The sequence below is a fragment of the Engystomops pustulosus genome, chromosome 4 (genome assembly GCF_040894005.1).
Source record: "Engystomops pustulosus chromosome 4, aEngPut4.maternal, whole genome shotgun sequence".
Lineage (NCBI taxonomy): Eukaryota > Metazoa > Chordata > Amphibia > Anura > Leptodactylidae > Engystomops > Engystomops pustulosus.
Genome location: NC_092414.1, coordinates 217,437,619 through 217,460,673, shown reverse-complemented (window position 1 = coordinate 217,460,673; position 23,055 = coordinate 217,437,619). Strand labels below are relative to the sequence as shown.

The 23,055-nt window shown below is 49.0% G+C and overlaps 1 protein-coding gene across 1 annotated transcript; it reads left to right on the top strand.

Moving 5' to 3' along the window:
- Window positions 1-7,744: 7,744 nt before the first annotated feature.
- LOC140125803 (vitelline membrane outer layer protein 1 homolog) lies at window positions 7,745-13,910 on the top strand. Its single transcript, XM_072144669.1, has 3 exons — window positions 7,745-8,014; window positions 12,804-12,916; window positions 13,580-13,910. The coding sequence occupies exons 1-3, from the start codon at window positions 7,865-7,867 to the stop codon at window positions 13,869-13,871; spliced, it is 555 nt and encodes a 184-aa protein (XP_072000770.1). The 5' UTR covers window positions 7,745-7,864; the 3' UTR covers window positions 13,872-13,910.
- Window positions 13,911-23,055: the final 9,145 nt, after the last annotated feature.

Sequence of the window (23,055 nt, the reverse complement as noted above, 5' to 3'; positions counted from 1 at the left end):
GTGCCCATATATACAGGATAGGAGTAGTAGTACTGTGCTGTGCCCATATATACAGGATAGGAGTAGTAGTACTGTGCTGTGTCCATATATACAGGATAGGAGTAGTAGTACTGTGCCCATATATACAGGATAGGAGTAGCAGTACTGTGCTGTGCACATATATACAGGATAGAAGTAGTAGTACTGTGCTGTGCCCATATATACAGGATAGGAGTAGTAGTATTGTGCTGTGCCCATATATACAGGATAGGAGTGATAGTACTGTGCTGTGCCCATATATACAGGATAGGAGTAGTAGTGCTGTGCTGTGCCCATATATACGGGATAGGAGTAGTAGTACTGTGCTGTGCCCATATATACAGGATAGGAGTAGTAGTACTGTGCTGTGCCCATATATACAGGATAGGAGTAGTAGTACTGTGCTGTGCCCATATATACAGGATAGGAGTAGTAGTACTGTGCTGTGCCCATATATACAGGATAGGAGTAGTAGTACTGTGCTGTGCCCATATATACAGGATAGGAGTAGTAGTACTGTGCTGTGCCCATATATACAGGATAGGAGTAGTAGTGCTGTGCTGTGCCCATATATACAGGATAGGAGTAGTAGTACTGTACTGTGCTGTGCCCATATATACAGGATAGGAGTAGTAGTACTGTGCTGTGCCCATATATACGGGATAGGAGTAGTAGTACTGTGCTGTGCCCATATATACAGGATAGATGTAGTAGTACTGTGCTGTGCCCATATATACAGGATAGGAGTAGTAGTATTGTGCTGTGTCCATATGTACAGGATAGGAGCAGTAGTACTGTGCTGTGCCCATATATACAGGATAGGAGTAGTAGTACTGTGCTGTGCCCATATATACAGGATAGGAGTAGTAGTACTGTGCTGTGCCCATATATACAGGATAGGAGTAGTAGTACTGCTCTGTGCCCATATATACAGGATAGGAGTAGTAGTACTGTGCTGTGCCCATATATACAGGATAGGAGTAGTAGTACTGTGCTGTGCCCATATATACAGGATAGGAGTAGTAGTACTGTGCTTTGCTCATAAATACAGGATAGGAGTAGCAGTACTGTGCTGTGCGCATATATACAGGATAGGAGTAGTAGTACTGTGCTGTGCCCATATATACAGGATAGGAGTAGTAGTACTGTGCTGTGCCCATATATACAGGATAGGAGTAGTAGTACTGTGCTGTGCCCATATATACAGGATAGATGTAGTAGTACTGTGCTGTGCCCATATATACAGGATAGGAGTAGTAGTACTGTGCTGCGCCCATATATACAGGATAGGAGTAGTAGTACTGTGCTGTGTCCATATGTACAGGATAGGAGCAGTAGTACTGTGCTGTGCTCATATATACAGGATAGGAGTAGTAGTACTGTACTGTGCTCATATATACAGGATAGGAGTAGTAGTACTGTGCTGTGCCCATATATACAGGATAGGAGTAGTAGTACTGTGCTGTGCCCATATATACAGGATAGGAGTAGTAGTACTGTACTGTGCTCATATATACAGGATAGGAGTAGTAGTACTGTGCTGTGCCCATATATACAGGATAGGAGTAGTAGTACTGTGCTGTGCCCATATATACAGGATAGGAGTAGTAGTACTGTGCTGTGCCCATATATACAGGATAGGAGTAGTAGTACTGCTCTGTGCCCATATATACAGGATAGGAGTAGTAGTACTGTGCTGTGCCCATATATACAGGATAGGAGTAGTAGTACTGTGCTGTGCCCATATATACAGGATAGGAGTAGTAGTACTGTGCTTTGCTCATATATACAGGATAGGAGTAGCAGTACTGTGCTGTGCCCATATATACAGGATAGGAGTAGTAGTACTGTGCTGTGCCCATATATACAGGATAGGAGTAGTAGTACTGTGCTGTGCCCATATATACAGGATAGGAGTAGTAGTACTGTGCTGTGCCCATATATACAGGATAGGAGTAGTAGTACTGTGCTGTGCTCATATATACAGGATAGGAGTAGCAGTACTGTGCTGTGCCCATATATACAGGATAGGAGTAGTAGTACTGTGCTGTGCTCATATATACAGGATAGGAGTAGCAGTACTGTGCTGTGCCCATATATACAGGATAGGAGTAGTAGTACTGTGCTGTGCCCATATATACAGGATAGGAGTAGTAGTACTGTGCTGTGCCCATATATACAGGAAAGGAGTAAAAGTATTCTGCTGTAGTCATAAGTCACAGAGATGCCCCCAGAGTAGCCACCAGTCAGAGATATGCCCCCCAGAGTAGCCAGTAGTCACAGAAATTCCACACAGAGTAGCCAGAAGTCATAAACATGCCCCCAGAGTAGCCAACAGCCACAGATATGCCCCCGAGAGTAGCCAGCAGTCACAGAGATGCCACCCAGAGTAGCCAGTAGTCATAAAGATGCCCCCTTGTACCCAACCATAACAGAGTTTCCTACAGAATACCCAGCCATCACAAAGATTCCGTTATAGTACCCAGCTATAACAGAGATGCCACCATAGTACCAGTCATCACAGAGATGCCCGCAGAGTTACTAACCATTATAGTGATGCCCACCAGAGTACCCAGAAGCCACATGTATGCTCCCCAAAGTAGTCATAAATCACAGAGATGCCCCACAGAGCAGCCAGCAGGCACAGAGCTGTCCCCCAGAGTAGCCAATAGTCACAGAGATGCCCCCAGAGTAACCAGAAGTCACAAAGATGCCACTCACAGTTGCCAGTAGTCACAGATATGCCCCCAAGAGTAGCCAGAAGCCACAGGTATGCCCCCAGAGTAGCCAGAAGCCACAGGTATACCCCCAGAGTAGCCAGAAGTCACAGAGATGCCCCCAGAGTAGTCATCAATCACAGAGATGCCCCCCCCAGAGTAGCCAGTAGTCACAGAGATGCCCCCAGAGTAGCCAGAAGTCACAGAGATGTCCCCAGAGTAGTCATCAATCACAGAGATGCCCCCCAGAGTAGCCAGTAGTCACAGAGATGCCGCCATAGTACCCAGTCATAAAAAAGATGCCCCCAGAGTACCTAGGCATCATAGAGATGCCCCTGAGAACCCAGTAATCACATAGCTGCCCACCAGGGTAGCCAGAAGCCACGGGTATGCTCCCCAGAGTAGCCAGCAGTCACAGAGATGCCCCGCAGAGTAGTCATCAATCACAGAGATGCCCCCCAGAGTAGCCAGTAGTCACAGAGATGCCCCCAGAGTAGCCAGAAGTCACAGAGATGTCCCCAGAGTAGTCATCAATCACAGAGATGCCCCCCAGAGTAGCCAGCAGTCACAGGGATGCCCCCAGAGTAGTCATCAATCACAGAGATGCCCCCCAGAGTAGCCAGTAGTCACAGAGATGCCGCCATAGTACCCAGTCATAAAAAAGATGCCCCCAGAGTACCTAGGCATCATAGAGATGCCCCTGAGAACCCAGTAATCACATAGCTGCCCACCAGAGTAGCCAGAAGCCACAGGTATGCTCCCCAGAGTAGCCAGCAGTCACAGATATGCCCTCCAGAGTAGTCATCAATCACATAGCTGCCCACCAGAGTAGCCAGTAGTCACAGAGATGCCCCCAGAGTAGCCAGCAGTCACAGAGATTCCCCCAGAGTAGTCATCAATCACAGAGATGCCCCCCAGAGTAGCCAGCAGTCACAGGGATGCCCCCCAGAGTAGCCAACAGTCACAGGGATGCCCCCCAGAGTAGCCAGCAGTCACAGGGATGCCCCCCAGAGTAGCCAGCAGTCACAAGATCCTGCGCCCGATATCCTGCATGTGTCGCTTCCCCGCTCAGGTCCCTGGAGTTCACCTTCTTCTTCCTGGTGCATGTAAGTGCATTGTCCGTGTATAATGCGCTGTGCGGGGAGTCACTAAGATCGTGCGCCCGATATCCTGCATGTGTCACTTCCCCGCTCAGGTCCCCGGAGTTCACCTTCTTCTTCCTGGTGCATGTAAGTGCATTGTCCGTGTATAATGCGCTGTGCGGGGAGTCACTAAGATCCTGTGCCCGATATCCTGCATGTGTCGCTTCCCCGCTCAGGTCCCCGGAGTTCACCTTCTCCTTCCCGGTGTATGTAAGCCGATATCATGCATGTGTCTCTTCCCCGCTTAGGTCCCCGGAGTTCACCTTCTTCTTCCTGGTGCATGTAAGTGCATAGTCCGTGTATAATGCGCTGTGCGGGGAGTCACTAAGATCGTGCACCCGATATCCTGCATGTGTCGCTTCCCCGCTCAGGTCCCCGGAGTTCACCTTCTTCTTCCTGGTGCATGTAAGTGCATTGTCCGTGTATAATGTGCTGTGCGGGGAGTCACTAAGATCCTGCGCCCGATATCCTGCATGTGTCGCTTCCCTGCTCAGGTCCCCGGAGTTCACCTTCTTCTTCCTGGTGCATGTAAGTGCATTGTCCGTGTATAATGCGCTATGTGGGGAATCACTAAGATCGTGCGCCCGATATCCTGCATGTGTCTCTTCCCCGCTCAGGTCCCTGGAGTTCACCTTCTTCTTCCTGGTGCATGTAAGTGCATTGTCTTGCGACACAATTTGAACGTTTAATCCCGCGCTCAGTCCGAATCAGTCGGATCATCCGACGGCCCGCCCCCTAATTTGTGTCGCATGAAAGCAGCTTAGCTGCGACACAAAAGGGTCTCTTGCGACACAATCGCAATGCGCCCACTGCTTACATACCCGTCCAAGCCGTTTTCCCATTGAAGTTAGGGCACAGTCCGTAAGAAGTGCAGCGCAAAGCCTAAGTTAATGTGACCCAAAATTTTGATAATCGATGTAAAAGAATTTTTCCCTACGTAAAGCCCCAATTGTATCACATACAACTCCCATAAAACTTTGTGTCCGCTCATCTCTCGTTACAATGTATCTCCTGTTCCATTCCACTTCTCATCCTCATATAACTGGATGAGCTCCAGCCCATTGTCTGCCACATATTACGACACATGAGGACAATGACTTTATTACAAACAGCGTGACGCGTAATACGCTGGCGCCAAATCCTATTCTTCACGCCCTTTGTCCATTGTCCATGTGCTGCACTTCCTCCATTGGATCGAGAACTTATTTTCCTACATGTGATGGGGGAGGGGAATCTACGCTGTATTCCAGGAGTTTATGAAACTTACTGGGCTCTTATATAAAAGATTCATTAGGAAAGTGTCTGAGAACGTTTATTACACATATGGAAACACAATCACTTTGACCAATGTAAAAAAAAATTGAAATGATGAAAGCAGAAGGTCGGGAGGGGGAGAGATACCAGAGGGGCAGGAGGTGTGGATTAAGGTTAGGGAAGGGTCGGATGTTTCGATTTCTGCTGTGGGACACTGGTGACGTTCTCCAGGGTGATCATATTCCTGCATTTCCAACTATGTCCTTAGCTGCGTGATCAGAAAGATGAGATCCTTCCCTTTAATATGACACCAGCAGCATGTTTCCAGGTGCTACAGAACATAAGGTCAGGGCTTCTGAAGTGACTCTGCACCCGCAACCACTAAACTTGACTCATTTCATGTGAAAATGAAAGAAGAGTCATATTTGCTGGACTTTGGGGGTCATTTTTACAGGTAAATGCCTGAGATATCACATAAAAGGGGGGATTGTAGAAAGTAAATTTCATACCCTACATGAGGGGGCTGGTATTTTTGTGGGGTAAAAGCTGATGACAGGTTCTCTTTAAGGACATGGGGGAAATTTACTTACCCGGTCTATTCGCGATCCAGCGGCACGTTCTCTGCGCTGGATTCGGGTCTGGCCGGGATTCACTAAGGCAGTTCCTCCACCGTCCACCAGGTGGCGCTGCTGCGCTGAAGTCCGCCGAGGTCCGCTGGAATGCCCTGAAATTCACCGGCCTATACCTGGTGAAGGTAAGTGCAATTTTCACGGCACATTTTTTTAAAAAAATGCAGCGGTTTTTCCGAATCCGTCGGGTTTTCGTTCGGCCACGCCCCCCGATTTCCGTCTCGTGCATGCCAGCGCCGGTGCGCCAAAATCCGATCACGTGCGCCAAAATCCCGGGGCAATTCAGGGGAAATCGGCGCAAATCGGAAATATTCGGGTAACACATCGGGAAAACGCGAATCGGGCCCTTAGTAAATGACCCCCAATGACTTTATTACATGCAACGTGACACGTACTTCAGTGATGCCAAATCCTTCACAGCCTTTGTCAATTGTCCCCAGGGACAGGACTGAGAACTGAGTTTCCATAAAGGTGATGAGGAAGAACAGGGTCATTAATGTGTTCATGAATCACAGGGCTCATAGCTGAGTGCAGATTATGTATATATCTGATCACATGTATCATATATAGGGAGACAATCGGTGACAAATGCAGAACATTGAAATGATGGTGGGAGAAGGTCCGGAGGGTGAGGGAACACGGAAGGGTAGGAGAGATGTGGATAAGGGTTGGAGGAGGGTTTGGATGTTCCTCTTGTGTTGTACAGGGGTTGGAATCAGATTTGGATCTGTGGGGAGATCACAGGTTTTACAATTGCCCTAAAGCAATATGGGAGAGACGTAGGAGAAGTGACACGTTTATAATGAGATGCGCAGATATCACACTCACTACTTGATTTGCCAAAGTAAAACATTTTTGTAGATGACAATTTATGTAATTCCAGAGTCATCCAGATTTCCCAGATCGCAGGCTGTTTAAGCCTGGGGGCGGCAGGAGTGGAAGTATTGCCCCCCCCCCTCCTTTCCTGTTTTTTGCATATTTATTTGCTCGGTAATTTCTTTGTATATTATTTGTGTTTATTTGTTTCACTGTTGCTATTTGGTAGTCACAGCTCGGCCTGTGGTGGAATCTGGACCCTCTCGGCTTGTAGCGAAATCACCTGTCGGACCAACAAGGACACGCCCCCGCGTAGGCGGGGCCAGGCATGCGAGGTGAATGATTCGGGAAGGGTCCGGGTTTTCCCACAGGTCAGTTTAGTTTTGTAAATATTGTTATTTAATAAAGCTGTGGCCGACCTCCACTTTTTCATCCAGACAGCCTCGATGTCGTTTTTGTATGGGGGACGGGTGGGTTTTTTTTTGTTGGGTTGGTTTATGTCCCTGTACCATAGTGTGTACCATGACTGGCAAATCCAAAGGAAAAAGGAATTTCTCCAGCCGTCTCAAAAACAAATAAAATCCAATACGCTTTAATGTTACATTAAAAATCCATTACAGACGTGGGATGCGAGTAAAAATACCAACGCGTTGTGAACGACACAAATCTTTTTTGCTTTAGTCATGACGTTTGTCATGTTTTTTTAATGGATTATTACATTTTATTGGATGTTATTCATTTTTGAGTGCTGGAGAAATTCTCAGCACCAATCGCAGGTGTTTACTGGCAGGGACTCGGGTCTGGTACCTTCAGACGAATGGGGGCCTGGTACCTTCAGACGAATGGGGCCGGCTGTGTTACCACGTGGTTTGGAATGACTGTATTAACCTAAATTTCAGAACAAATCTCAATTTTTACAAATCAGTTTGACCCACTGTTCCCCTAAACTCATCTTTTCTTTTGGTAAAACGCGATAAATCTATGGATGAGCATGAAGATGGATTCTCATCTATACAGAGAACGCAGATGATCATCTCTGCCATAACCGAATGAAAAGACGTCCAGTATTATATCCAGAGCATCGCCAAGTATTCATAGCCAGGAGCGAGAATATGGGAGGGGCAAACCTTTATTAATAACAATGATCTTCTGTCTGGAACCTGGGAAACGTATGTGAGACTTGGGCGATTGATGAACTTTCTTGTAATAAATGTATAATTAGGATCCGGTGAACATCCATGTAGCAGCCTCCGTCCACACCCTCAGAGACCTTCCTATAGAAGACAAGATGTTACCCGTCCTCCTGCTCCTGGGGACTCTACAGAACATGGTGGAGGCTGAAACCATCATATCCGTCCCGAATGGAGGACCCTGGGGAGGATGGGGCCCCATGGAGGTTTGTGGCCCGGACGCTCTAGTGCGAGGATTCTATATAAAAGTGAGTAACATCATACGGAGGAATGTGAATAACGCTTGATTATTAGGTAGTGGGGAAAGAAGTAGAACTAGAACTAAGCTGGGTGTATTTTTGTACATCTTGTCCCAATAACTGGCACAAGAACTGTATAGACAAGGTCTAGTGGTGGATGTATAGACTTGGATAAGGACTGATGTATAGACAAGGTCTAGTGGTGGATGTATAGACTAGGACAAGGACTGATGTATAGACAAGGTCTAGTGGTGGATGTATAGACTAGGACAAGGACTGATGTATAGACAAGGTCTAGTGGTGGATGTATAGACTTGGATAAGGACAGATGTATAGACAAGGTCTAGTGGTGGATCTATAGACTTGGATAAGGACTGATGTATAGACAAGGTCTAGTGGTGGATGTATAGACTTGGATAAGGACAGATGTATAGCCAAGGTCTAGTGGTGGATGTATAGACTTGGATAAGGACTGATGTATACACAAGGTCTAGTGGTGGATGTATAGACTTGGATAAGGACTGATGTATAGACAGGGTCTAGTGGTGGATGTATAGACTTGGATAAGGACTGATGTATAGACAGGGTCTAGTGGTGGATGTATAGACTTGGATAAGGACTGATGTATAGACAGGGTCTAGTGGTGGATGTATAGACTTGGATAAGGACAGATGTATAGACAAGGTCTAGTGGTGGATGTATAGACTTGGATAAGGACTGATGTATAGACAAGGTCTAGTGGTGGATGTATAGACTTGGATAAGGACTGATGTATACACAAGGTCTAGTGGTGGATGTATAGACTTGGATAAGGACTGACATATAGACAAGGTCTAGTGGTGGATGTATAGACTTGGATAAGGACTGATGTATAGACAAGGTCTAGTGGTGGATGTATAGACTTGGATAAGGACTGATGTATAGACAAGGTCTAGTGGTGGATGTATAGACTTGGATAAGGACAGATGTATAGACAAGGTCTAGTGGTGGATGTATAGACTTGGATATGGACTGATGTATAGACAAGGTCTAGTGGTGGATGTATAGACTTGGATATGGACTGATGTATAGACAAGGTCTAGTGGTGGATGTATAGACTTGGATAATGACAGATGTATAGACTCGGGGTCTAGGGTGGATGTATATACAGTATATATTAGGCATTAGTATATGTGTGTGTGATGAATGTGAATGGGGCAGATTTACTTACCCGGTCCATTCGCGATGCGGTGGATTGGGGTCCGGCCGGGATTCACTAAGGCAGTTCCTCCGACGTCCACCAGGTGTCGCTGCTGCGCTGAAGTCCGCCGAGGTCCGCCGGAGTTCACGATCCATTGCTGGGTGCAGGTAAGCACGTGTCCAGCGACACTTTTTTTTTTTTAAATGCGGCGGTTTTTCCGAATCCGTCGGGTTTTCGTTCGGCCACGCCCCCCGATTTTTGTCGCATGCATGCCGGCACCGATTTGCCACAATACGATTGCGTTCACGCCAAAATCCCGGGGCAATTCAGGAAAAATCGGCGCAAATCGGAAATATTCGGGTAACACGTCGGGAAAACGTGAATCGGGCCCTTAGTAAATGACCCCCATTATGTTTAGTTCCTTCATTCCTTGGGAAATGATGTATGTATAGACAAGGAGAATGGAGGAAGACTGGAAGTGGAGGAAATTGACCAGAACATCAATCCACAGGTGTCCAAGGTGACTGCTATGTACCTCGGGAAGTGCAGACTCAAGTGCAGTGATGGGATGCAAAGTGTATAATATCAATGGACCTCTAAGTCCTAAAGCCTCACCTTATGTAGTAGATGTAATGGCAGAGACGTTGGAGCGCAGCCGCAACCACTGTGGCTCATGGCGTCCAGGAAGCTGAACTCCCCCCCCCCCCCCAGAGAGCGGCGTCCAAGGGATAGATAGCCGCAGGATGAAGTCGGTTCTGCTCCAGAACTAGGTGAATGGGTAAAAACGGTTTGAGGATGGGGCCGGGAGGGGAAATCTACATCAGGAATGGTAGATTTCATTTAATGGCTCCCCCCATAGTATAATGACCCCTTCTTGTGGCCAGCCCCGTATGTACCCATATGACATTTTATTGCCGCTTTATGTGCCCCACACACTTATATTGCCCTAGCTTTCTGTACTTCTTTCTGCCAACCCCCTCATGCTGTGGCCTCCCCCCACTAATATTGTGGCCTCCTCTCCTCTATATATTATGTCCACTCTCATTCATCCCCCTCATATTGTGGCCCCCTGTCCTTTTCCTGTAACAGTATTAAACAATAAAAAATACATCTGTTACTTACCTTCCCCTTGCTCCACTGCAGCAGTCCTGCTTCCTCTTCTGATGCTAGGGCTCTGAGGGGGCATCTAGCAGCCTTCCTAGCCCTCAGGGGCTTTTGTTACCAGCTTGTTATCTGCTGCTGTTAGAGTTCGCCCAATAATGAAATATAAATTTCCAATATCTGCTCTGCCACTACCATCAGGGGCCTCTCTCCCAAGGGGGAACCATTACATGACATGCGTCCTCCTCCTCTTCTTCTTCAACAGCCTGGCCCTGAGCGTGTGGATGAGGCCTACACTAGGTTAAGGCTACCAGAACACATGTGGCTAAGTTAAAACAGAATATAGTACCTGCGCCAACAGTGTTTAAAATAAGATACAATGTGCATAAGATAACGCGACCAAGATGCCTAACCATTACACACTAATGTCGTACAAAGAAAGCACCACCTATGCACCTATAGCAATAGCGATAACAGTATCACAATTATCGGTGCGGTGTATTGGTGTACGTAGGTAATGAATGATGGTACCTTAAATGTAGTTGCTGTTACTCCTATCGGATTGGATGGTCCGGGAAGAGACTATCTGTAAGCACTTGTAGTATCGCAAGTCCAGTAGCTGTATCACACCCCTAGTCCACTTGAGGTAGTTAACAAAAAACTGAACAATGTTGACTGCGTCAGGAGTGGAGCCCCGGCCGGCGGCTACACACTCCGAGCACAGTTCCGGTGAGTTCCGTACGGTGACGTCACCTAGATTACGGTAAGTCCGGAGGGACAAAAATCCGCCAACGCGTTTCTGAGACCACTGCTGTCTCCTTCGTCAGGGCTGTCCATCACTGTGTGAGCAGTCTCTTTTATACTACTGTCAGATCAGATTAGTGGACCAGGTAGTGTGTGCGTATTAGCAGTTATTTGACCTTATTTTAATATATCAGCTAAAAACTTAAACTTTATTAAATGTTCTATTAAAAATAAATTGTATGAAATTAAGTCCAGCGAAACTGGAGAGGTGGAGACTACATTTCCCAAATGTCACGCTCAGAGAGTAAATGGATCTTTCTGCTTAATACACTGGCTCCAGCGGGACTCAATAAGGAGATAGAATTATTTGCATTTGAGTAACAAGGAGATAAAATTGTGTACATCTGAGTAATAGTAATGTGCCTCAAATATAGATGAATACACCTAAACATACTCTTACCACAGTCCCCGTCCCTAAGCAAGCATTTACCTATTATATAAGTACATATTTTTTTGTATATATTTTACACTTCTTTAAAATTACTTAATTTCATACAATTTATTTTTAATAGAACATTTAATTAAGTTTAATAAAGTTTAAGTTTTTAGCTGATATATTAAAATAAGGTCAAATAACTGCTACTATACACACACTACCTGGTCCACTAATCTGATCTGACAGTAGTATAAAAGAGACTGCTCACACAGTGATGGACAGCCCTGACGAAGGAGACAGCAGTGGTCTCAGAAACGCGTTGGCGGATTTTTGTCCCTCCGGACTTACCGTAATCTAGGTGACGTCACCGTACGGAACTCACCGGAACTGTGCTCGGAGTGTGTAGCCGCCGGCCGGGGCTCCACTCCTGACGCAGTCAACATTGTTCAGTTTTTTGTTAACTACCTCAAGTGGACTAGGGGTGTGATACAGCTACTGGACTTGCGATACTACAAGTGCTTACAGATAGTCTCTTCCCGGACCATCCAATCCGATAGGAGTAACAGCAACTACATTTAAGGTACCATCATTCATTACCTACGTACACCAATACACCGCACCGATAATTGTGATACTGTTATCGCTATTGCTATAGGTGCATAGGTGGTGCTTTCTTTGTACGACATTAGTGTGTAATGGTTAGGCATCTTGGTCGCGTTATCTTATGCACATTGTATCTTATTTTAAACACTGTTGGCGCAGGTACTATATTCTGTTTTAATATTGTAAGCGGTCCCTTATTTTAAGTGACCTGTGTTATAGTTCGAGTGCAGGTCACGATCTATTGATACCAGCAACAACCCCTCCTACACAATCAAGTGCCAAATCCGATTATCTTCTTTGTGATACATGTGGCTAAGTCACCATCAAGCCAGCCTCCCCAATACTAGTCTACAGATGTCACCATACACTGCCGGCCCCCAATGGGGATGTTGCGTAGTTTCACTGGCTGCTATACTGTGCAGGAGCCCCTACCCCTCCCACTGTGTTCTGAAACTTCCTCTGCTGCAGTGATATCACATAAATCAGAGGGAGTGGCAAAGTGCTGAGGGAGCCTAGGGGGGAGTGAGACAGTATAACAGCTTGTGAAGCTGCAGCATGGAGGGGCTCTGGTAACATCCCCTGGAGAACTTTAGGCTTATAATTTTAAAAGTTGATTTTAGAAGGAGGGAGGCAATGGACAACAAACATAATAGGATTCCCACGGTCACAGTGCCGGGATCTATGAGTAATGTCCCTGGTTTATCGTAATGATTGTAGATTCCCTTTAATCTTAGGTACAAGGAGATCAAGGAATTTTGGATGACACAGCGATGAATGGAATTGGTTTGTTCTGCACCGAACCTGCATCATTGGAGGTCCTGAAGATCATTAAATCCACTGAGGGATCGTGAGTAGCAGGACATAGAGCAATAAGTCATGAACTTGCCTTAAAAAGCCCCTCAACCCCCATCACAGAGACCCAATGTTCCCACATATTGTGGTCCTGTCTCCAATGATCTCAGCTCCTGCGTGTCCACGGCCAAGACCAGACCATCTACCTGCTGGTATATCTGGTTAAAGGGGTTCTCCAGTGACCACAGGATAGGGGCTGACTTGCTGTACTTTGGGGAGTCTGTGATGGGATGGATCACGAGAATGTGGGGTCTTCTGTCCCTCCATTCTACCCCAAATGATCAGAGCTGTGTCTCGGAGTTTGCGGCTTGGCCATCTCCTTCAGTGCCATAGACAGATATAGAGCAGCCGACGCAAGGGCAACTGGATGCTCTGTTCATCTGGGGCACAACGGGAGTACAATGGACCATCCTTCCCATGGGGTTCCATCTCTGAGACCCCCACCGATCAGCAAGTAAGCCCCGATCCTGTGGATAGGGGTGATCTTATTGTCACTCGAGCCTTTGGAGTTTTTGAGGGACTTTTGGGGTTTTTAGGTTCCAGAGATGTGTGACTCCTGACTTTCCACCCTCCATAGTTACTTCCATACAGGGTTACTATATGCTATAACTATACAAGACAAGAATTTTGAGGGTTGTATTTTTTGCTTTCTCCGTAGACGCGGCTCTTGGACAGGCGCTAAATGGTGTAACTTTGGATATATCACAAGTTTCAGCCTCAGAGTTCAGAAGCCGAGCTGGATGGGTAACACGGGAGCAAACAACATCAAGTTCATGTGCTCTGATGGCTCCATACTAGAAGGAGATGGCATGCACTGGGGGGAGTACGGTCCATGGAGCAGGGAATGTCCATACGGTGTAAGAGGACTCCAGACCCGGGTACTGGGTGACCAAGGATTTTTCAAAGATGATGTCGGTCTCAGCGATGCCAAACTTCAGTGCTGTGATTAATAGCTCAACAAATAAATCCTCATATTTGGGAAGAATCTATTTTAGTATAAAAATCCTAATGAAGTATAATAAAGGGGAGGGTGATATTGACTTTTGGTGGGTGATTTAGGTTGATGAAAGTGATTTAGGTCGACGGTATGCTGTAGTTACTAATTGATTGTAAGGATCAGTGGTGCCGGATGGTGTTGACTGATGATAGTGGGGGTCTTGAGCGTTGAGTGATGAATGATTGGTGGTGTGGGGTGATATTGAGTCGTAGTAGAAGTTCATGTTGAGTGGTGGAGTTTAGTGGCAAAGTGCAATGTTGACTGGTACTGGAGGGTGGTGTTGAGGGGTGATGTTGAGGGGTGGTGCGGGGTGATGTTGGGTGGTAGTGGAGGGTGGTGTTGAGGGGTGATGATTGGTGGTGTGGGGTGATGTTGGGTGGTAGTGGAGGCTGGTGTTGAGGGGTGATGATTAGTGGTGTGGGGTGATGTTGGGTTGGAGTGGAGGGTGGTGCTGAGGGGTGATGATTAGTGGTATGAAGTGATGTTGGGTGGTAGTGGAGGGTGGTGTTGAGGGGTGATGATTGGTGGTGTGGGGTGATGTTGGGTGGTAGTAGAGGCTGGTGTTTAGGGGTGATGATTGATGTTGAGGGGTGATGTTGGGTGGTAATGGAGGGTGGTGTTGAGGGGGGATGATTAGTGGTGTGGGGTCATGTTGAGTGGTAGTGGAGGCTGGTGTTGAGGGATGATGATTGGTGGTGTGGGGTGATGTTCGGTGGTAGTGGAGGCTGGTGTTGAGGGGTGATGATTGGTGGTGTGGGGTGATGTTGGGTGGTAGTGGAGGCTGGTGTTGGGGGATGATGATTGGCGGTGTGGGGTGATGTTGGGTGGTAGTGGAGGCTGGTGTTGAGGGGTGATAATTGGCGTTGTGGGGTGATGTTAGGTGGCAGTGGAGGCTGGTGTTGAGGGGTGATAATTGGTGGTGTGGGGTGATGTTGGGTGGTAGTGGAGGCTGGTGTTGAGGAGTGATGATTGGTGGTGTGGGGTGATGTTGGGTGGTAGTGGAGGCTGGTGTTGAGGGGTGATAATTGGCGGTGTGGGGTGATGTTGGGTGGTAGTGGAGACTGGTGTTGAGGGGTGATAATTGGTGGTGTGGGGTGATGTTGGGTGGTAGTGGAGGCTGGTGTTGAGGGGTGATGATTGGTGGTGTGGGGTGATGTTGAGTGGAAGTGGAGGCTGGTGTTGAGGGGTGATGTTCGGTGGTAGTGGAGGCTGGTGTTGAGGGGTGATGATTGGTGGTGTGGGGTGATGTTGGGTGGTAGTGGAGGCTGGTTTTGAGGGGTGATGATTGGTGGTGTGGGGCGATGTTGGGTTGTAGTGGAGGCTGGTGTTGAGGGGTGATGATTGGTGGTGTGGGGCAATGTTGGGTGGTAGTGGAGGGTGGTGTTGAGGGGTGATGATTGGTGGTGTGGGGCGATGTTGGGTTGTAGTGGAGGCTGGTGTTGAGGGGTGATGATTGGTGGTGTGGGGCAATGTTGGGTGGTAGTGGAGGGTGGTGTTGAGGGGTGATGATTGGTGGTGTGGGGTGATGTTGGGTGGTAGTGGAGGCTGGTGTTGAGGGATGATGATTGGTGGTGTGGGTGATGTTGAGTGGTAGTGGAGGGAGGTGTTGAGGGGTGATGATTGGTGGTGTGGGGTGATGTTGGGTGGTAGTGGAGGCTGGTGTTGAGGGGTGATGATTGGTGGTGTGGGGTGATGTTGGGTGGTAGTGGAGGCTGGTGTTGAGGGGTGATGATTGGTGGTGTGGGGTGATGTTGGGTGGTAGTGGAGGCTGGTGTTGAGGGGTGATGATTGGTGGTGTGGGGTGATGATGAGTGGTAGTGGAGGGTGGTGTTGAGGGGTGATGATTGGTGGTCTGGGGTGATGTTGGGTGGTAGTGGAGGATGGTGTTGAGGGGTGATAATTGGTGGTGTGGGGTGATGTTGGGTGGTAGTGGAGGCTGGTGTTGAGGGGTGATAATTGGTGGTGTGGGGTGATGTTGGGAGGTAGTGGAGGCTGGTGTTGAGGGGTGATGATTGGTGGTGTGGGGTGATGTTGAGTGGAAGTGGAGGGTGATGTTGAAGGATGATGATTGGTGGTGTGGGTGATGTTGGGTGGTAGTGGAGGCTAGTGTTGAGGGGTGATAATTGGTGGTGTGGGGTGATGTTGGGTGGTAGTGGAGGGTGGTGTTCAGGGGTGATGATTGGTGGTGTGGGGCAATGTTGGGTGGTAGTGGAGGGTGATGTTGAGGGGTGATGTTGAGGGGTGATGATTGCTGGTGTGGGGTGATGTTGAGTGGTAGTAGAGGGTTGTGTTTAGGGGTGATGATTGGTGGTGTGGGGTGATGTTGGGTGGTAGTGGAGGCTGGTGTTGAGAGGTGATGATTGGTGGTGTGGGGTGATGTTGGGTGGTAGTGGAGGGCTGGGTTTAGGGGTGATGATTGGTGGTGCGGGGTGATGTTGGGTGGTAGTGGAGGCAGGTGTTGAGGGGTGATGATTGGTGGTCTGGGGTGATGTTGGGTGGTAGTGGAGAGTGGTGTTGAGGGTGGGGTTGAGGGGTGATGATTGGTGGTGTGGGGCAATGTTGCGTGGTAGTGGAGGCTGGTGTTGAGGGGTGATGATTGGTGGTGTGGGGTTATGTTGGGTGGTAGTAGAGGCTGGTGTTGAGGGGTGATGATTGGTGGTGTGGGGTGATGTTGGGTGGTAGTGGAGGCTGGTGTTGAGGGGTGATAATTGGTGGTGTGGGGTGATGTTGGGAGGTAGTGGAGGCTGGTGTTGAGGGGTGATGTTGGGTGGTAGTGGAGGCTGGTGTTGAGGGGTGATGATTGGTGGTGTGGGGTGATGTTGGGTGGTAGTGGAGGCTGGTGTTGAGGGGTGATGATTGGTGGTGTGGGCTGATGTTGGGTGGTAGTGGAGGCTGGTGTTGAGGGGTGATAATTGGTGGTGTGGGGTGATGTTGGGTGGTAGAGGAGGCTGGTGTTGAGGGGTGATAATTGGTGGTGTGGGGTGATGTTGGGAGGTAGTGGAGGCTGGTGTTGAGGGGTGATGATTGGTGGTGTGGGGTGATGTTGGGTGGTAGTAGAGGCTGGTGTTTAGGGGTGATGATTGATGTTGAGGGGTGATGATTGGTGGTGTGGGGTGATGTTGGGTGGTAGTGGAGGCTGGTGTTTAGGGGTGATGATTGATGTTGAGGGGTGATAATTGGTGGTGTGGGGTGATGTTGGGTGGTAGTGGAGGCTGGTGTTGAGGGGTGATGATTGGTGGTGTGGGGTGATGTTGGGTGGTAGTGGAGGCTGGTGTTGAGGGGTGATGATTGGTGGTGTGGGGTGATGTTGGGTGGTAGTGGAGGCTGGTGTTGAGGGGTGATGATTGGTGGTGTGGGGTGATGTTGGGTGGTAGTGGAGGCTGGTGTTGAGGGGTGATAATTGGTGGTGTGGGGTGATGTTGGGAGGTAGTGGAGGCTGGTGTTGAGGGGTGATGATTGGTGGTGTGGGGTGATGTTGGGTGGTAGTGGAGGCTGGTGTTGAGGGGTGATAATTGGTGGTGTGGGGTGATGTTGGGTGGTAGTGGAGGCTGGTGTTGAGGGGTGATGATTGGTGGTGTGGGGTGATGTTGGGTGGTAGTAGAGGCTGGTGTTGAGGGGTGATAATTGGTGGTGTGGGGTGATGTTGGGTGGTAGTGGAGGGTGGTGTTCAGGGGTGATGATTGGTGGTGTGGGGCAATGTTGGGTGGTAGTGGAGGGTGATGTTGAGGGGTGATGTTGAGGGGTGATGATTGCTGGTGTGGGGTGATGTTGAGTGGTAGTAGAGGGTTGTGTTTAGGGGTGATGATTGGTGGTGTGGGGTGATGTTGGGTGGTAGTGGAGGCTGGTGTTGAGAGGTGATGATTGGTGGTGTGGGGTGATGTTGGGTGGTAGTGGAGGGCTGGGTTTAGGGGTGATGATTGGTGGTGCGGGGTGATGTTGGGTGGTAGTGGAGGCAGGTGTTGAGGGGTGATGATTGGTGGTCTGGGGTGATGTTGGGTGGTAGTGGAGAGTGGTGTTGAGGGTGGGGTTGAGGGGTGATGATTGGTGGTGTGGGGCAATGTTGCGTGGTAGTGGAGGCTGGTGTTGAGGGGTGATGATTGGTGGTGTGGGGTTATGTTGGGTGGTAGAGGAGGCTGGTGTTGAGGGGTGATAATTGGTGGTGTGGGGTGATGTTGGGAGGTAGTGGAGGCTGGTGTTGAGGGGTGATGATTGGTGGTGTGGGGTGATGTTGGGTGGTAGTAGAGGCTGGTGTTTAGGGGTGATGATTGATGTTGAGGGGTGATGATTGGTGGTGTGGGGTGATGTTGGGTGGTAGTGGAGGCTGGTGTTTAGGGGTGATGATTGATGTTGAGGGGTGATAATTGGTGGTGTGGGGTGATGTTGGGTGGTAGTGGAGGCTGGTGTTGAGGGGTGATGATTGGTGGTGTGGGGTGATGTTGGGTGGTAGTGGAGGCTGGTGTTGAGGGGTGATGATTGGTGGTGTGGGGTGATGTTGGGTGGTAGTGGAGGCTGGTGTTGAGGGGTGATGATTGGTGGTGTGGGGTGATGTTGGGTGGTAGTGGAGGCTGGTGTTGAGGGGTGATAATTGGTGGTGTGGGGTGATGTTGGGAGGTAGTGGAGGCTGGTGTTGAGGGGTGATGATTGGTGGTGTGGGGTGATGTTGGGTGGTAGTGGAGGCTGGTGTTGAGGGGTGATAATTGGTGGTGTGGGGTGATGTTGGGTGGTAGTGGAGGCTGGTGTTGAGGGGTGATGATTGGTGGTGTGGGGTGATGTTGGGTGGTAGTGGAGGCTGGTGTTGAGGGGTGATAATTGGTGGTGTGGGGTGATGTTGGGAGGTAGTGGAGGCTGGTGTTGAGGGGTGATGATTGGTGGTGTGGGGTGATGTTGGGTGGTAGAGGAGGCTGGTGTTGAGGGGTGATAATTGGTGGTGTGGGGTGATGTTGGGAGGTAGTGGAGGCTGGTGTTTAGGGGTGATGATTGATGTTGAGGGGTGATGATTGGTGGTGTGGGGTGATGTTGGGTGGTAGTAGAGGCTGGTGTTTAGGGGTGATGATTGATGTTGAGGGGTGATAATTGGTGGTGTGGGGTGATGTTGGGTGGTAGTAGAGGCTGGTGTTTAGGGGTGATGATTGATGTTGAGGGGTGATGATTGGTGGTGCGGGGAGAAGTTGGGTGGTAGTGGAGGGTGGTGTTGAGGGGTGATAATTGGTGGTGTGGGGTGATGTTGGGTGGTAGTGGAGGCTGGTGTTGAGGGGTGATGATTGGTGGTGTGGGGTGATGTTGGGTGGTAGTGGAGGCTGGTGTTGAGGGGTGATGATTGGTGGTGTGGGGCAATGTTGGGTGGTAGTGGAGGCTGGTGTTGAGGGGTGATAATTGGTGGTGTGGGGAGATGTTGAGTGGTACTGGAGTGTGCAGTTTAGGGGTGATGATGAGTGGTGATTGATTTGCTAGATGTGCTATAGATATCTCTCTCTACCATTGATGTTTCCTTTCTATTCTTTCACATCATATTATAATCTACCCAAACTGAACAATGAATAAAGACTATAAAATAAAATCATAAACATAAAACCTCTAAGAAATAGATCTCATCAGACATTTAGCTTCAGGTAACATCACATGTTGTGTTTTTGCACCTTGTTGATTGTGACGGTTGTGTCTCTAGCAGTCAAGTTGCTGATCTACCATTGAATACTGATAGATTTAGTCCTTCTGGAATCTTCTGGGCTCCGGTGCGGGCATCGTGCTACCATCCCAGGGCTCCCCTGATATACAGGCCATGAAAAGATTCATCTCTAAATTTAGAGTTTACTTTTGGTGCGTCCTTCTCTTCTCCCTCCGTTACCCTTCTGTAGGCAGCCCGGGATCTTCTTGCTTCAGCCATCATCAGGGCTGAGTGAGTGAAAAGTCCCAGGACCTTTATGAAAGGGGAACAGACGTATCTGAATACCGCAGCAAGCAATAGGTGTGGTGGTGGGGGGTGTCTCTATCGTGGCCCCCACATTTTTGTAACCACATAAAAAACCACATGTTGTAGCTGTGCCGTGTAGCCTCAGCTCTGGCCACTCCCCGCCCCAGTAGCCTCTTTAGGAAATTTACATATTAGGGAAATTAAAATTTATAAAAGTTTTGGCCACTAAAGAGTTAGCCCTAAAATGCTTACTACTATACATTAGAGGAACCTGCCACCTGATCTACCTTAAAGGGGTTTTCCCACGAAAGAACATTCTCAAATCTCAATCCCCTAGTGATGTTTACACAATTTTAACAACATTTTAACCCCTTACTTTACAGTGTTACTCAGATTTATTGCTGTGTTGGCTCCTATCACTCCCTAGGCTGCTCAGTATAAGATTCAAGGGTGTGGGCGTAGACTCTCTAAGCAGACACATTATGACCAGTCTAGTTCTGTGCGGTGACAATGTAGTTACATTATCAGGGTGCAGGTGTATATACACTTTCATCTGGCTTCTGACATTGTACTAGCACCCTGACACATAGATGCATGAAATGCCTATTACACAGAGGTTGAAAGACTTTTGCACTGTCAGCTCTGCTACATCTCTGTTCTCACAGATATGTGCCTGCCTCCCCCTTCCCCTGGATCACTTATATCATTGTAGTTTGTAGCTTCAATCTGCTCACGATGTGTTTGCTGGCAGGATGTCAGTGAGTGTCAGTGTATGCTCCACCCTGGACTGCAGGGGGCGGAGCTACAGGCACAAAGCAGGGAGAGACAGAAACTCAGCAGCAGAGAGTCACACAGAAATACAAGATGGCCACACGACCTTAATGTCAGAAGTTACAGGGTCGTGTCTATGGGCAACTGAATTTGTGTACAGCAGGACTGATAGAGACAGGTTGGACTTATATCTGTAAAATGCTGGATTTTTGGACTGGATCGGACACCCGGTGAGGTTATTGGGGGATCCGATCCATACTGCCGCAGCCTCAGGGTCCAGCGTGTGCCCTGAGGCTGCCGGCTCCTCTGCACCCTGGGTTCTGCCTCCTGGCAGGATCCGGCTGTAACTACCTGAGCATGCTCAGTTATATACATTATACACAGGGCTTGAACAAGCAATCGGACAAACACTTGCTCAAGCCCAAGTGTGGATAAATTTAAAAGGTTTTTTAAAAAAAAGTATATATCATTTTATAATTAAAAATTAATAGATGAAGTAAAAGTCCCCTAATCACCCCAGTTATATATAAAAGCCAAATAAAGTATATAAAACAAAAACAAAAACACATTGAAAAAAAATAATATTTGGTGTCACCTTATCCGTATCAATCTGTTTAATAAATATCTAAATCTGAATGGCGCTGCTTTTACTCTATGCCCAGCCATGTGCAGGTTACCCCCACATGAGGGGGATCGGTACTCGGGAGAAATCGGGCATCAAACTTTGCAGAGCATTTAATCATTTAATTCATTGTATTAATGTATTTGTCACGGGTGACCCTGCGATCCATGTCTCGGATCACGGGAACACCCGTGGCCTGTTGGCCATGCAGCCCTCGGTCCGGTTCTTGTCACGGGTTTCCCCGCAATCCATGTTGCGGATCGCGGGTGCTCACCACTTTACTCACCACTCCAGGCTCCTGGCTCCGCTCGGGTCCCGGCATGTGATCCGCACGCCTCCTTCCTTCCTGGCCGCAGGCTCCCGCTGCTAGGGCGCCCGGGAGACTCTCCAGGAACTTAAAGGGCCAGCGTCCTCCTTATTGGTGCTGGCATTAAGGCTCGGCTATATAGCCTGGCGACTCCCAGCATCCCCTGCCGGATCTTCATGTCCCGTTACTGAAGAGAAAGCCCTGCGTGGTCCAGAGCATTTCCAGACGTCTCAGTGGATTCTATGATTCCCGTGTTCCGTGTTGTTTCCGTGTTCCGTGCTGTTCCGTGTTCATGTGTCCTGTGGTGGTCCTGTTATCCTGTGGCGGTCCTGGTATCCTGTGGCGGTCCTGGTATCTTGTGGTGGTCCGGTAATCCAGTAGCCATCCGAGGTCCTGCCAGCCATCCGAGGTCCTGCCAGCCATCCGTGGTCCTGCTAGACATCTGTGGTCCTGCCAGCCATCCGTGGTCCTGCCAGCTATCCATGGTCCTGCCAGCCATCCGTGGTCCTGCCAGCCATCCATGGTCGTGCCAGCTATCCGTGGTCCTGCCAGCTATTCCTGGTCCTGCCAGCCATCCGTGGTCCTACCAGCCATTCGTGGTCCTGCCAGCTATCCAAGACCCTCCCGCTTTGCGGAGGGCTCTGGCAAAGACCAGGAGATCACTTAGACTCCGCTCCCAGCTTGCGGCTAGTGTTGTTATTCCCCACGGTGGTCCAGGGAGTCCACTGACTGTACCCTGAGACTGTGATAGTAAGATCCGGCCATGGACTACTCCAAGGTCTTATATCATGCAAAAGCCATGGACTGTGTCAAGGATCCGTACCTGTTACTGAGTGACCTCCCTAGCACCATCGCCCGGCAGTCCCAAGAGATTGCTGCCCAAAAGGAACTCTTGGACAAACTCGCTGCCACTCTTCGGATGATTGCCTCCCAGCAGCGGGCTCCCACTACTCCTCCCATTGCATCAGTCACCCTGCAATGTTTTTCGGCAGTAGAGACTGGACCCGAAAATTTTTTGCCGGACAAATTTGATGGTGACCCCAAATTGTGCAGAAGATTTATTTCTCAGTGCTCACAGCACCCTGAACAGTTATCCTCCCAGTACTCCACTGAACGCTCTAAGGTGGCCTTCATCTACTGTTTGCTCTCTGGAGAGGCCCTGGCCTGGGCTACCCCTCTATTAGATAGTGGTGACCCGGACATGGTTTCCTATACCAAGTTCCTGAGAAAAATCCAGTCCAGGTTTGAACTACCTCAAGTTCGGCTACTTCGCCCCCCCTGCCTGGTCCCGGTGTCCCCAGTGACTCCGCAGCTTCCCAGAGCTGCTCCCGTGACTTCGCAGCTTCCCAGAGCTGCTCCAGCGGGACCCAAGCTCCCTGCAGCTGCTTCAGTGGCTCCGCAGCTTCCTGCTGCTGCTCCAGAGACTCCGCAGCTTCCCGCAACTGCTCCAGAGACTCCGCAGCTTCCCGCAACTGCTCCAGAGACTCCGCAGCTTCCCGCAACTGCTCCAGAGACTCCGCAGCTTC

Excerpts from the sequence above, each read along its gene's own strand:
- LOC140125803 (XM_072144669.1), top strand. The coding sequence starts at position 7,865 with ATGTTACCCGTCCTCCTGCTCCTGGGGACTCTACAGAACATGGTGGAG. Across the intron at positions 8,015-12,803 it reads TGCGAGGATTCTATATAAAA|GTACAAGGAGATCAAGGAAT; the intron begins GTGAGTAACATC and ends CTTTAATCTTAG. Across the intron at positions 12,917-13,579 it reads ATTAAATCCACTGAGGGATC|ACGCGGCTCTTGGACAGGCG; the intron begins GTGAGTAGCAGG and ends CTTTCTCCGTAG.